The sequence below is a fragment of the Triticum aestivum genome, chromosome 7B, assembly GCF_018294505.1.
Source record: "Triticum aestivum cultivar Chinese Spring chromosome 7B, IWGSC CS RefSeq v2.1, whole genome shotgun sequence".
In the NCBI taxonomy this organism is placed as follows: Eukaryota; Viridiplantae; Streptophyta; class Magnoliopsida; order Poales; family Poaceae; genus Triticum; species Triticum aestivum.
Window position 1 is genome coordinate 666936782 of NC_057813.1, and position 12335 is coordinate 666949116.

Here is a 12335-nt window from a genome sequence, read left to right on the forward strand (position 1 = left end):
CTTACATAGACCATGGGTTAGTACACAAAGTGCAATGGACAATGCTTACCATACCATGGGATCACTTGATCCCTCTCGGTACATATTCTACGCTTTGTGAGTTGATCAACTTGATTCACTCTTGACTTAGTCTTGATCAACCTTGAATCTTTCCAACTGTCTTCATTTGGATGATTTCTTGAAGGTAAACATGAATGATCACACAATCTTCTTCTTCAAGACATGCTTGAAATAAGCTCAACACTAACATGACCAATCTTATAATAATTCCTTAATAGCACCTTGGTCAACTCATAAACTCCTTGAAACCAACACATGGACTTCAAGAAATGCCTATGGACAAATCCTTCAAATATAACTCAAGGCAACCATTAGTCCATAGAGATTGTCATTAATTACCAAAACCAAACATGGGGGCACTGCATGTTCTTTCATTAGGGTTCTGTGAAGTTTACTATATTAAGAAAGAAAGGTTCTCAGGGTTTAAAGTTTTCCCGTCTCCCGCTGACGCCCGTCGCCGATCTGTCTCGTCTCTTGTGGCCTTAAGACCATGGAGATGCGATGGATCTCGAGCATTGTCGGCGCGAGGGCTCATGCTTTGTATTAGGTGTTTTTAGTTTGTTTAGGGTTTGTGTCCTACTCAAAAAGGCGAAGCGATGGCGCCTCCCTGAAGATGAAATAACATTCTTCCCGTCTAGCCCCCATCCCAACGGCGTGTCTCACGTCGTCAGAGGGCGTGTAGAAGTGTATCTCTGACGGACCGCACGTGTTTTACACTAGTAGAAAAAGGGCCTAATGTTCAGCCCTTTAGTCCTGGTTTGTAAATTAACCAGCACTAATGGTCGGCAATGCATTAGTCCCGGTTCGTGTTGAACCTTTAGTACCGGTTTGTGGCACGAACCGGTACTAAAGGGGTGGTGGCAGGCTGGCATCAGGCCGGGGCCCCACGAGCCCCTTTAGTCCCGGTTTGTGACACGAATTGAGACTAAAGGTCTAACCTATAGTACCGGTTTGTGTCACAAACCGGGACTAAAGGTGTCTAACCTATAGTGCCGGTTTGTGTCACAAACCGGGACTAAAGAGCAATTTTCAAACTCTACACCCCCCCCCGCGCGTGTGTGTATCGCCATTTCAGTTTTGTAAAAAACAAAAGAAAATGATAAAAATTTCAAAAATTAAAATCCTTCGAGATGTAGTTATGTTACTACATCTACTAGTTAGGAAAATTTAAAAAAATTAAAATTGGACATGTTTGCAAAAAAGTGTTATGAAAAAGTAAAACGGCCATATCTTTTGCATACGATGTCGAAAAAAAACATATAATATATCAAAAAAATCAGCACGGAAATCCGCATCCGATTTTGACAGCCATAGGCATGTTTGCAAATTTTTAGAATCCTCAAATTCAAAAAGGAAAAAAAGATATGCTCAAATTTCAGCTTTTTTAATTTTCGTTAAATCTGGTCAAATTGTGGTCAAACTATGTTCAAACTACTTATTCAAGAAATATTAGTGTTAATAAATAATTATTTTAGTTTTTTTGACTTTTGGTCAAACTGTGGTCAAACTATGGTCAAATCTGGTCAAACTACTTATTCAAGAAATATTACTGTTACTAAATAATAATAATTTTTTAGAATAATAGTTTCAAAATCAAACGATGAAACATGTGACTTAATGCTCAAGCTAAACTCCTGAGGGTTAATAGGATTGACAACTTACTATTGTCAAGTAAACAACAAGTGCAGATTTGGAAACTAGGGGGAATAGAACTCGAAAGTTAAGCGTGCTCAGGCTAGAGTAGTGAGAGGATGGGTGATCGGCTGGAAAGTTAGACGATTTGGAATTATGAGGGGTGATTATAGCAATGATGAGGAGTGATTAGAGACTAAATCGTCAAAATAATTCAGAAATTTGAAAACCAGGAAAAAAAATCATTTTTTTCAAAAAAATAAAAAATTCAAAAAAAATTTGTTTTTCTACGCGCGGGCTCGTGCCACGTGGTGGGCCTTTGGTCCCGGTTCGTGTTGAACCGGGGCTAAAGGGGGGGGGTACCTTTAGTCCCCACCCTTTAGTGCCGAGTTACAGAACCGGGACTAAAGGTCCTTACGAACCGGTATAATAGGTCGTTTTTCTACTAGTGTTAGTTGGTATTTGTTTTTGGTTGATCTGCGCGGATACAGTCTTTGTTCGTCGTGTTCATTGCTAGTGGTTGTTGTTGTGGTGTGCTGGTCCTTTGAAGCCTTAGCATTACGACTTCTGAATTGTGTAGTACAAAAATGTTTGCTCCGATGCGAGAGGGGCGATGATGGCACTGAAGCAAAATTCCTTCAGAGTGAGAGGTTTTCAACTCATGCAAAAACTTCATAGGCAGCTTAACGTGCTCTTGGCACAGAGGTAATAGAATGGGAGTCTGACGACACCCGGTACTCGGGATGAACGTAACCCATCCCGGATCCTGCTCGTAAAGACTCAGATAGAAGTTTAGCCTTGCTAAATGAGCTAGAGCCTGTCAGAAGGAAGATCTGCTAAAGATTTTGATGCCTCGGTCCTTGCAAAACAAAGTCCTAAAAAAGGAAGTGTGTCCATGTCTTGGTTGTTTTTATAGATTTGGTCGACCTGCTATTGTCGTTTATTACTTTACTATAGTTGACACATGTGATATTTTGTCGAGTGTCTCTGTTCTACCTGGTGTGATAGCTTCAGCTTCTAGCAGGATCAGAGTACGCACGCTACAAAAGGCAGGTAGCCAATGAAAGTAAGTGGAAAGAATATAGTACTTTTGTACTGACCCCTCCGGGGCCCCCAGTTGTTTTGGCGTGCCCTACCCCAATGTTAGACTATTGCCTTTTTAGCCTACGTCGTATTTGGCATTCTGACCTATTGATACTTGCAAGAAGAGCTTCAATCTTTGAAACCGCTGTGCGAAACTCATTATCCGGAATGGCCCCGCGGTGTTGTTGTCTCTTGCTGAATGGTGGTAAAACACCAGCTTTCATTCCTCAGTGCAAGCTACTCCTTTTGCTGCCTTTTCTCACTCTTTGCCTAGGTCAACGATAGATTAGTCTCTGGGTCGGTCAAGTGAGAAATTGGCGAGATTAGTTAAGGAAACTGGAACTTCTGATCCAAGTTCGAGTGTGAAGTTCGCTCCGGCTGAAGTGTAGGGCTTCCTAATTCCTGCTTTGTGCCGGTAGAACAAAGATACCATTAGGTGATAAATTGATGCTGCATGCACGCACAGATTCAGGAGATGACAATTTTAGCTTCAATATGAGATGCCAATGATGCATTCAAAAAAGAATGAGTGTTGCCCGAGTCGCTCAAGAAAAGAGGGTAACATCAAAATTATGGGGCGCGCCTTCGACTCATTCCGGTGTTGTAGTCGTCCCTAGGTGTTTTACATATATGGATGTAATTTTTGCTACTTCTCTTATTCTTTGTACCGTTATGATCGGTGGCGGATACCAAAGTTGGGGGGCCATGGGCCCTGCAGCATCGTGCATAGCTCCGCCACTGATCATGATGTTTGATGTTTGATGAACAGATAGAAAATTCTGTTGAGAGTAGATAGGAAGTTTTTGTAGAAGAAAATTCACCACATTCACATAAAGAGATCCCCAGGGGTAAACGCGTCAAAACCGTGAAACAGTCGGCGACGCCCACTTGCCCGTGGTTTGGTCTTTTCCGGTGGGCAAAACCGTCTTAAAAAAAAATAAACCAGTTCCCAGCCCGAGACGCAACGGAACCGCGCCGACCTATTTGCGGATAGGCCCCCGGGCCGACAGCTATATTTACCACCCACCTCCCCCTCCCCCCACCTTCCCACACCTTCGCGAGACCACCACGCACCCCACACACGCGCGTCTTCCACCGGTTACGGCGAACGGCGAGCTCCCCTCCGACCACCGCGGCGTGACTGACTTCGCATGGCGCGGGCGCTCTCCTCCCGGGCGGCGGCGACCCTGTCCCGGCGGCTGGGGGCCCGGCCCGCGGCGCTCATGGGCCGCCGCGCCAACCACACGCGGCGCCCCCGCGCGATGGTGCTGGAGCTGGACGCGGCGGGGGCGTCGCCGGCGGCCGCGGAGGGCTCCGCGGGCGCGCTCAAGCGGCGCCTCGAGGAGGCCATCGACGGCGCCATGGCCCGCATGTCGGAGCCCGAGTGGGCGCCCTTCCGGCCCGGCACCTCCTACTACGCGCCGCCCCGCCCCGCGGGCGCCGCCCTCGGCCTGCTCGAGCTCGTCACCCGCGGCGGCGGGATCGGGGTGCTCCCGCCCCCGCTCTCCGACGACGAGGCCCGCGCCGTCGCCTCCTCCTCCCGCGGCTACCCCTGCTCCGCCTACTTCGTCGACGGTGAGCGGCCGTCCCGTCCCAGATCCCCCATTTCCTTCCCCCTCCCCAAGTAACAATAATAAAAAATAAATAAATAAACAATTCCCGAAACGCCCCAGAATAGGCGCGTATTTGCAGCACAAGGACAGCCCCAGAATAGTCTTGCTCTGCAATCCAAGCTCATGTGGCTCCCCTGTTTAGCAATTTACCGTAAAAATTCAATTCTTCCGGGCTTATTGATCGAAGCGATTAACAAAGTATAAATCACGCGCATTTCATCTCTAGTTTTCATCCTGGCATCAAACCCAGATGCTTTGACTCCGAGTTCTTGGAGTGACGGTTTTCTCTGTAAATTGTAAACAAACATTTATCAATGGATCACAGGCTGTGGTCTTGCACTTGCATCCTTGCTTAAACCTGGATTAATCGTTATGCAGGGCGCTTTCCGGATGAGGAGGCGGAGGGATTCGTAGAGGATGCAGATCTAGCTGAAGAGGACTGAACTGGAAGTAGTTCCATTGCACTGGCCACTGGGTGAAGTGGGGGATCAAGAAAAAACCTGTCTGTTTTATGTTTTTATTACCTATCTATGGGTTTCTGCTAATGTACATATGTAGACCACATGAATTCATGCCCTTTCATGAGGAAATAAGAACTTAACTGAATTCGTGTAACCTTTTCTTGTCATGTGCAACACTCATCAATATTGAGATCAGTAGTACTGCGTTTACCATCTCTTGTGCTACTGCCTGACTTTTTGGGTGAATCGAACAGTTTCAGTTACTGGTAATTTTTCTAGGTTGTGTGATGATGATAAACAAGCTCATCTGTTTGCTGAGATGTGCTTGTTGTTCGAAATCGTGTCATGGCATTCAAACGATTGTATCATTTCCCAAACATGTTACACAATTTCCATAAGGTTTACAGTACCAGCAAAGTTCAGACTATACAAGTTGCTCCTCAGAATTAGAAGAGGGGTGGGTATACGACTGACCGAAATTAGAGTAAGATACAGCAAAGATCGCGCAATTCAGGCTAAATCTGATTGTTTTGCTTTGGCGGATTCGCCGTCGTGACGAGAGCGCTGAACGGATCTCCAAACGGGTTGGATAATCCGGCATTCACGGCGTACTGAGCCTGCTGCTGCTGGTATGTCTGTGGCGGCATCGCCACCATTTGGTGGTGTTGTTGCTGCTGCATCTGGAAGTAGCCATGCTGCTGTGCCTGGTAGTACTGCTGCTGCTGCCCCATCATGGCGAACTGCACATTCGATGGCGGCGCGAAGCTGTTGGACATGGCGAACGGGTCGTTGGGGTCAAATGGGTTCACCGTGACGCCGCCGGCGTAGGTCACACTGGCGATTTGCTGCCTCCTTGTGTCGTCTTCGTATAGGCTGTCCAGCAGCAGCTTGTCGAACCCTCCGGGCTGCTGAGCAAATGCAGATGAATCAGTAAAATTGCATTCAGTTATATGATGCGTTCGGCATTGTGGTACCTTTTCAAAAGCACTTCCTTTATTTCTGATTTTGGGGATTGAAAGATTTTTTACTAATTTGAATGTAACAGAATAATATCACGAGGATCGATAAAATTGCCCGTGACTAACTAGATTCTGCAGCTCAGCATATTACAACTGAACAACCGCAAGCTGAGCCATAGTCTTACTAGTGAGCTGTGTAAAATCTTATGAACAGATTGAACCTAAAGATACAGCAAGATATACATACCACTGGGCTGACAGCTGGTTGGCTTGTGTGGTTACTCTGGGCAGTGACCAGTGCCAATTCCCACCCAGCTTTGTCAATGGCAAACAAGTCTAGAGGGGCCGAGGCATTGTTCTCACTCCCTACATTACTCACGAAGTCATGATGCGGTATTTAGCAGCATAGCAGATACAACCTTAAAGATTATAAACATTCTAGAAACATAAAATAGCACCAATGCAGATGAAACTTATTGGATCACAACATAACTGCTACTTGTGGTTTTGCTGATTACATCCAGTACATACCTGGTTCCACGATGGCAAGAGCGAGTGCGTTGCTTTGTTCAAGGTTTGCAATCATGGGGTGCAATTCTTCATCCAAGTTCTGCGAGCGGCAAAGGAGCAAGCGTGTAAGATTCAAAGAAGCAGGCACTAATTTGTCATGAAGGCAGAACATAGTGGATCGGAGTTACTAATAGATCCCCATTGTTGGTTGGCCGCAATGGTGGGGGTTCATCTTCTTCTGAGAGAGTGGTATATTGTGGCTCTTCTTCGGGTGCAGCTTCTGCTGGCTCTTCTTTCTCCTGTTCAACAGGTTTCTCGGTTTCCTGTGGAGCTTCATCTTCATGGTCACTAGGTGAACTCTGCTAGCAACAGCAAGAATTAATAGAAAAATAGTAGATTTATGTTGAGTATCTTGATTTCCTTTTTGTTTACAATTTTACTGACAGAGAACGTACTCACCACTCTCGTGATGCTGACACTGGGTGCTTCTCTGATGTACTCTTCCATAGTTACAAGGAATGAAGAAGGTGGCTGCATATCAGTAACCCATCAACATATATCACTATATGTCTAAATCCTCGCACCCAGAGATTTAGTGCACATGAATTGATTGACATGTATAATCAGGAGTATCCAAGAAAATAACAGTTGTGAATACAACTATAGGTCATGGCCAATTGGGAGCTATTGACTGCTATATACTCCTTCTGTAAAAAAATATAAGAGTGTTTAGATCACTAAAGTAGTTATCTAAACGCTCTTATATTTCTTTACAGAGGGAGTACATAAATATTCCCTCTGTATTCTCTTAAGACATTGATGAATATTGAATGGATGAATAAGCACACCTGCCTCAAAGTAGGAAACTGGAAAGTCTTGGCGAGCTCAAGATTTTTGCAGTAGTCATAATACGCAGAAAGCTTTTCTGCCTGTGAAATAGGCAAAATCAAATCATGGAGTGACATGAACTGGTTAGTTTACCAACAATATAGAAGAAGGAGAAGAAGAAGAAGAAGAAGAAACCTGACTTTCTGTACCTGCTGGCCAGCTCTTTTATAAATTTCAAGGGCCTTGATAGCATCCATTTTTGCCATATCAAAATACTATCCAGACAAGAGAAAAAGAACTGAACTTATGTTCACAAATTGATTATGGGCATACATGGAACACGTAGGATGACATCCAGAAGAATTGTATAGAGTACCATATCAACAAGATTGATGATGCCGTCATTTATCGAACAGTATATTTTGAAGCTCTCCTTCAAAACCTGAGGCCCATAAAACGTCCATACGATCAATAGGAAATACATACTATTTGTGAACTAAAAGGAGAAAAGCATAACAAATTTGGTACTTACAAGGGCTAATGCATATTGTACAAGGTGATTTGTGCAGGCCGTACCTTCAGGCTGCGACAGTGAAGAAGATGAACAAGAGGAAAAAAATGGTATCAAAGAAGTGTGATCTTCCTATAATCAAACCTGGCAAGAAATAAGTCGGAGTAGTAGCTTCTGCAATGCAGGCAACTGATCTAAAAGATCTTCACATGGAAGGGTTCTTGTTCTACTGTGTGCCTGGGGTAAAAGTGCCAACACCCCAGCATTACAGTCATGACAACCAAATCAGCAAACCATAATGGGTGTTGACTGTTGAGACTATGAGAAATCAGTATTTACCTTGCCAGAAGCCTGTGGTACTTTCACCAGACGATCGGCTTCGACGTCGTATTTTAGAACCCTAAAGCATTCGACACGTTCATGTAGGTAGAATGCATACAGGCGAACCCAAGCAGAGGAATCCCATGCTGACAAAAGGGGGTGGAGGAGAGCGTCGCATCAGATACCGAAACAGAACAGCGGGAGCTTCGTTGGTTGCTGCATTTCAGAATGATGCGCAATAGAACAAACCTAATGGGCTCGAGTCATCCCTGAAATTTGGAAGCTGCAAAATGTTTCCTCTGTATGAATAGCTCAGGAAGTCATCTTTGAATGACCCGTCACCTTCTCTCAGTAACCTATGTATCACTATCAGTGTTTTAAGTGCAACCTGCAGCAAATATTATCAGTCAATGCACACCCTTTTCGATGCACCAAACAAAAACTCCTTGCTAGTTATTCATGCATCTCACAATGGACAGAAAGGAAAACTAGGAGAACCAAGATAAACGGTATAGAGATGATTGAATCATGGATTATAAATCAACATAGACAAGCAAAGCGAGGAGCAAGACCCACTATCCAATTCTTGGTCTTGGACAATCTCCTGGCCAATGCACATATGGAGTAGGCGACGTCGGCCCGCGGGCGATTTGCCGAGTTTGCAAACATTATCCCTGCATCCAGCAAAAAGATTTTTTACCAAGGCCGCATGGATGCCGCATTGCATATGGTCAGGAAGGGGGGATCACTCACTCCTGAAGTGCCGCTCCTTGGGCGGGCACTCCACGTGGTTCGTCGCCTTCACGATGGCGATATCCAAATCCTGCAAAGATCAGAAATCCCTGGGGCGCATTAGCAATTGATGAGCTATCATTCAGGATAATCAGACAGATACAGGAGGAATGGGATGCAGGATAATCAGACGAACAGATATGAGCATGCGGCAACCATTGCAGGGGATCGGAGGGGCTGACCTTGTACTCGCTGTTGAAGTTGGCGAGGCCAACCTTGGTGGAGTCCTTGAGGGCGCCGTAGGCCTTGCGCCAGGTGACGGACCCCATGACCGCCGTCGTCGCCCTCGCCCTCGCCCCGGCTCCGGCCCCCGCCGCGCCCGCGGTCCAGCTTCGGCAGCCGCGCTCGCGCGCACGACGGACGATGGTACTTAGCCCGGTGAGCCAATTTTAGCAAGGGGGCGCCAATGGAGGGAGAGGAGGAGGGGAGGGGAGGGGAGGCGCGCGCTGGCCAAAAAAAAAAAGGTGTGCGTAGGGGAGGAGTCGGATAATTCGGCGCCCACACCGCGCGCGGAGAGGGACGGAGACATCGGGCCGGAGGTGTCGGGGGGCGAGCTGGAGCTGGCGCACTGGGGGCGGCGGCGCCGCCGATCCGCCGGAGAAGCCGATGACCAACAGTCGCGTGGCATCACCAAATTACTCTGTCAGAAGATAAAAAAAAATGTGTATTTGTAGATATCGCTCCGATGGTAGATCTAAACTACTAATGTCTCAGTTGATAGGTCGCGTTCCGGATTTTATTTTTGTCCCACCTCACTCGGTTATTTTTGGTACCTATTTTAATACCTCCTCCCACCTCACGTTAACCCGCCACTAATCGTAAAAACCACGTACCGAATCCTCCACCGGCCCCCCGCTCGAAAAATTCTACGACGATTAACCAGCGATAAAAAACCTATGAAAAATAACCAGCGAAAAAAAACCCTCACGCACACTCGTTCGCCGCCGCTCGCCCCTGCCGCTCCATCCCTTCGCCGCCTAACCCTTGCATCCCCCAACCCTCGACTACCTGTCCCAACTCTCCTCCCTGCGCCGCCGTGGGTCTCGGCCTCCCTCCTCCCTGCGCCGCCGCGGGTCTCGGCCTCCCTCCTCCCTTCGTCCAGGCAAAGAGAGGGCTGGCCTTGGCGCCTTGCCACTTTGATGGCAATCTGCCTTATGATCCGCCGCCGATCCCGATCCGCCGCCGATCCCGATCTCGCATCGGAGGATTTGATTGACTTCTCCTCTCCTCTCTTCCACCTCTCTTCGTCGTCGGATCCCCGCGACACATGCCCAGATACGTCCGCAAACCGCCGGCGACGAGGTGTATGGTGCCGACATGGCCGTGCTCGAGCGCCTCCAGGACCCCGCAGAGGAGAATCAAGGCGTGGGGCCTCCTGGACTCCGTCCTTCGCCGCTTTGTCGACGACGTCCCTGCCGCCGGGCAAGAAGGTACTCGATGACGTACTCGATGCCCACCTGCAAGGTCAGCCCCCCATCCTCCCGGTCCTTCCCAGCAAATAGATCTGGTAAAATTTGAATAATGATCTGGACTTCAACGATTAATTAATCTCCTGGTCTCTAATGGGAACTTTTTTGTTACTGAACTTCGTAGTTGGTTTGCATAAAATCTGAAGTTTGTCTAACATATTTTACTTGAACACAGTTCGCTTCAGAATTCTATTTTATGTGAGCATTACTTTCTTGGGGTATCTGATTTACTTGGAGGAGTATTTAATTACACGTATGTGTAGTACAAGTTGTTATTTCGCAATAATTTTGATGGCCTCTAAGCATCATTGTTCATGTCTATTATTATTTATGAAAGCTACATGTCTTGGAGGGAAGTTGCGACTTGAGGGAGTGAGCTCCCATTCTCTCAATTTCTTGGCATGGCCATGCTTGCAGTACTGATAAGGCATGCTTCAAAAATGGAGGGAGGACCTGAGCTGCCGCCTTGGTTCCTGTCCGCACCAGCCGCCACAGTATGTAATCAGGCCTCCACTATCGTCCTCTGAATTTTGGATTACATGCATCTACAAGAGCGTGAGAGTTTGAGAGGGTAGCACAGTGCTACATAGAAGTTAATTTTTCTCCATGAAGTTGATATGATGCGAAGCTGCTGCCAGATTGAAGGTTAATTGAGTTCTCATCTCCAAAATGTTTGCATTCTAAGTATCCTCTTTGATTCAGCGGTTCCATGATGCTACAGTTCACTTTGTTTTTCACCTCTTGATGCTGCTATACACAGAAGGTGTTTGCTAATTTGCACATTAAAATTTTTAAGTTTATCTGCACATATTGATATTAGCTTGAATTTTGAACAAGAAATAGTTTCTTAATACGTACTTTTGAATTTTATGCACTTGTATGTACACTGCTACTAACGGTGCTCTTGATCATGTCATACACGAGTACTAATGGTGCATGCCTTAATATTGGAATGGAATGAATACCAGCTTATGTAGAGAAGCGAGGCCTTTTCGTATTTGAGGAAGAATGTCATGCAACCATTCAAGAAGAATAGGATGGGTATTCCAGTAATCCTATGGATTAGTCTCTATAGTTGTTGGCGGCCTATAAAGCAGAGGTATCTATGACTAAATAAATAAAAATTGATGACTTACTATTTTACAATATTAGTTTCGACTATAGTGTTGCTGACTAAATCATGCTACCTCTCATTATTGCGGCGTCTCGCTAGCAGGGTATTCCCATTTAGATTATGTTTGCCCTTTCGATCACCGGCGCGGCTGTAGCAGTCTATGTAGGCGTCGGCGGCAGTAGGGGGGAGGGGACATCGGAGCCGTCGGTGATATTGGAGGAATCAATCTAGCCGACCATCCTTTGAATGACACAGTTTTGCTACCTCCCACTGATAACCTTTAGGAGCTATGGAGAGGAGGGTTAGGAGGGAAGCGAGCCAGCGGCGTGAAGAGAAAATGTTAGGGTCACAATAGCAAACGAGTTCATCTTGCCTGGGTTGCGCTGATAAGAAAGAAGATAGAGCTTCAGGTGAGGCATGTCGTCCCTAGGAATTTGTTGGTATCGAGGATTGTTCCAGGAAGCACTTCTGATGACAACATGATGTTGGGCCTCGGGGACATGGTAAGCTACTTATGTCACAATTTTCATCCATTCAGACTTGTTTTTGTGATTCTTGTACTACCACTGATCCATATATGATCTCTTATACTCATCATTTAATCCTGCTTAAATTATAGTATTAAAGGTGGTTGTACTTTAAAAGGTCTCAAACTTGTGCAGGTAACCAACAGAAACATATTGAAGCACATTGTTGTCATCATCCACTTAGTGCCCGTAGGGTCACGCTCAGCAGCAACGGTGCACGGCGATGGGAAAGACGCAGGGGTGACGGGATCATCACCAGTGGGGCCGTCGGGGAGAAGATGGAGGCAGATAAGAAAGGAACGGGCTCGGTTGGGTGTGAAAAGGAGAATGAGAGAGATAGCGATGATGTGGTGCTGCACCACTGCTCTCCTACTGCTAGCTGAATTTTGGTATTGTTGCTGCTATCTGAATTTCGCACACACACGGCGAGGTGTTTGATGCTGGCCGACGTCGCG

The 12335-nt window shown here is 46.4% G+C and overlaps 2 protein-coding genes across 5 annotated transcripts; one reads left to right on the forward strand and one right to left on the reverse strand.

Annotated features, from left to right (window-relative positions):
- The first annotated feature begins 3810 nt into the window (after positions 1-3810).
- LOC123155480 (uncharacterized) lies at positions 3811-5062 on the forward strand. Its single transcript, XM_044573657.1, has 2 exons — positions 3811-4350; positions 4767-5062. Exons 1-2 carry the CDS (start codon positions 3927-3929, stop codon positions 4829-4831), a joined length of 489 nt encoding a protein of 162 aa, XP_044429592.1. The 5' UTR covers positions 3811-3926; the 3' UTR covers positions 4832-5062.
- Positions 5063-5195: 133 nt separating this feature from the next.
- On the reverse strand, positions 5196-9394 carry LOC123155479 (putative clathrin assembly protein At5g57200). Of its 4 annotated transcripts, none has more exons than XM_044573654.1 (15): positions 8953-9394; positions 8732-8801; positions 8555-8652; positions 8228-8366; positions 7997-8124; positions 7802-7894; positions 7679-7729; positions 7523-7588; positions 7347-7421; positions 7167-7247; positions 6778-6849; positions 6507-6677; positions 6340-6418; positions 6056-6174; positions 5196-5754 (listed from the first exon to the last, which is right to left on the reverse strand). In XM_044573654.1, the coding sequence occupies exons 1-15, from the start codon at positions 9037-9039 to the stop codon at positions 5365-5367; spliced, it is 1719 nt and encodes a 572-aa protein (XP_044429589.1). In that variant the 5' UTR covers positions 9040-9394; the 3' UTR covers positions 5196-5364. The 4 variants fall into 4 exon arrangements, with proteins under 4 accessions (XP_044429589.1, XP_044429591.1, XP_044429590.1 ...); XM_044573656.1 differs by having other exon boundaries at positions 7356-7421; positions 8953-9392; XM_044573655.1 differs by having other exon boundaries at positions 5196-5757; positions 7356-7421; positions 8953-9390.
- Positions 9395-12335: the final 2941 nt, after the last annotated feature.

Bases quoted from the DNA above. Each gene is read 5' to 3' on its own strand.
- LOC123155480 (XM_044573657.1), top strand. From the start codon at position 3,927: ATGGCGCGGGCGCTCTCCTCCCGGGCGGCGGCGACCCTGTCCCGGCGG. The intron at 4,351-4,766 runs GTGAGCGGCCGT...ATCGTTATGCAG, and splicing joins CTCCGCCTACTTCGTCGACG to GGCGCTTTCCGGATGAGGAG.
- LOC123155479 (XM_044573653.1), bottom strand. From the start codon at position 9,039: ATGGGGTCCGTCACCTGGCGCAAGGCCTACGGCGCCCTCAAGGACTCC. The intron at 7,589-7,678 runs GTAAGTACCAAA...TATGGGCCTCAG, and splicing joins TACAATATGCATTAGCCCTT to GTTTTGAAGGAGAGCTTCAA. The intron at 7,248-7,346 runs GTCAGGTTTCTT...CCTATTTCACAG, and splicing joins CTGGCCAGCAGGTACAGAAA to GCAGAAAAGCTTTCTGCGTA.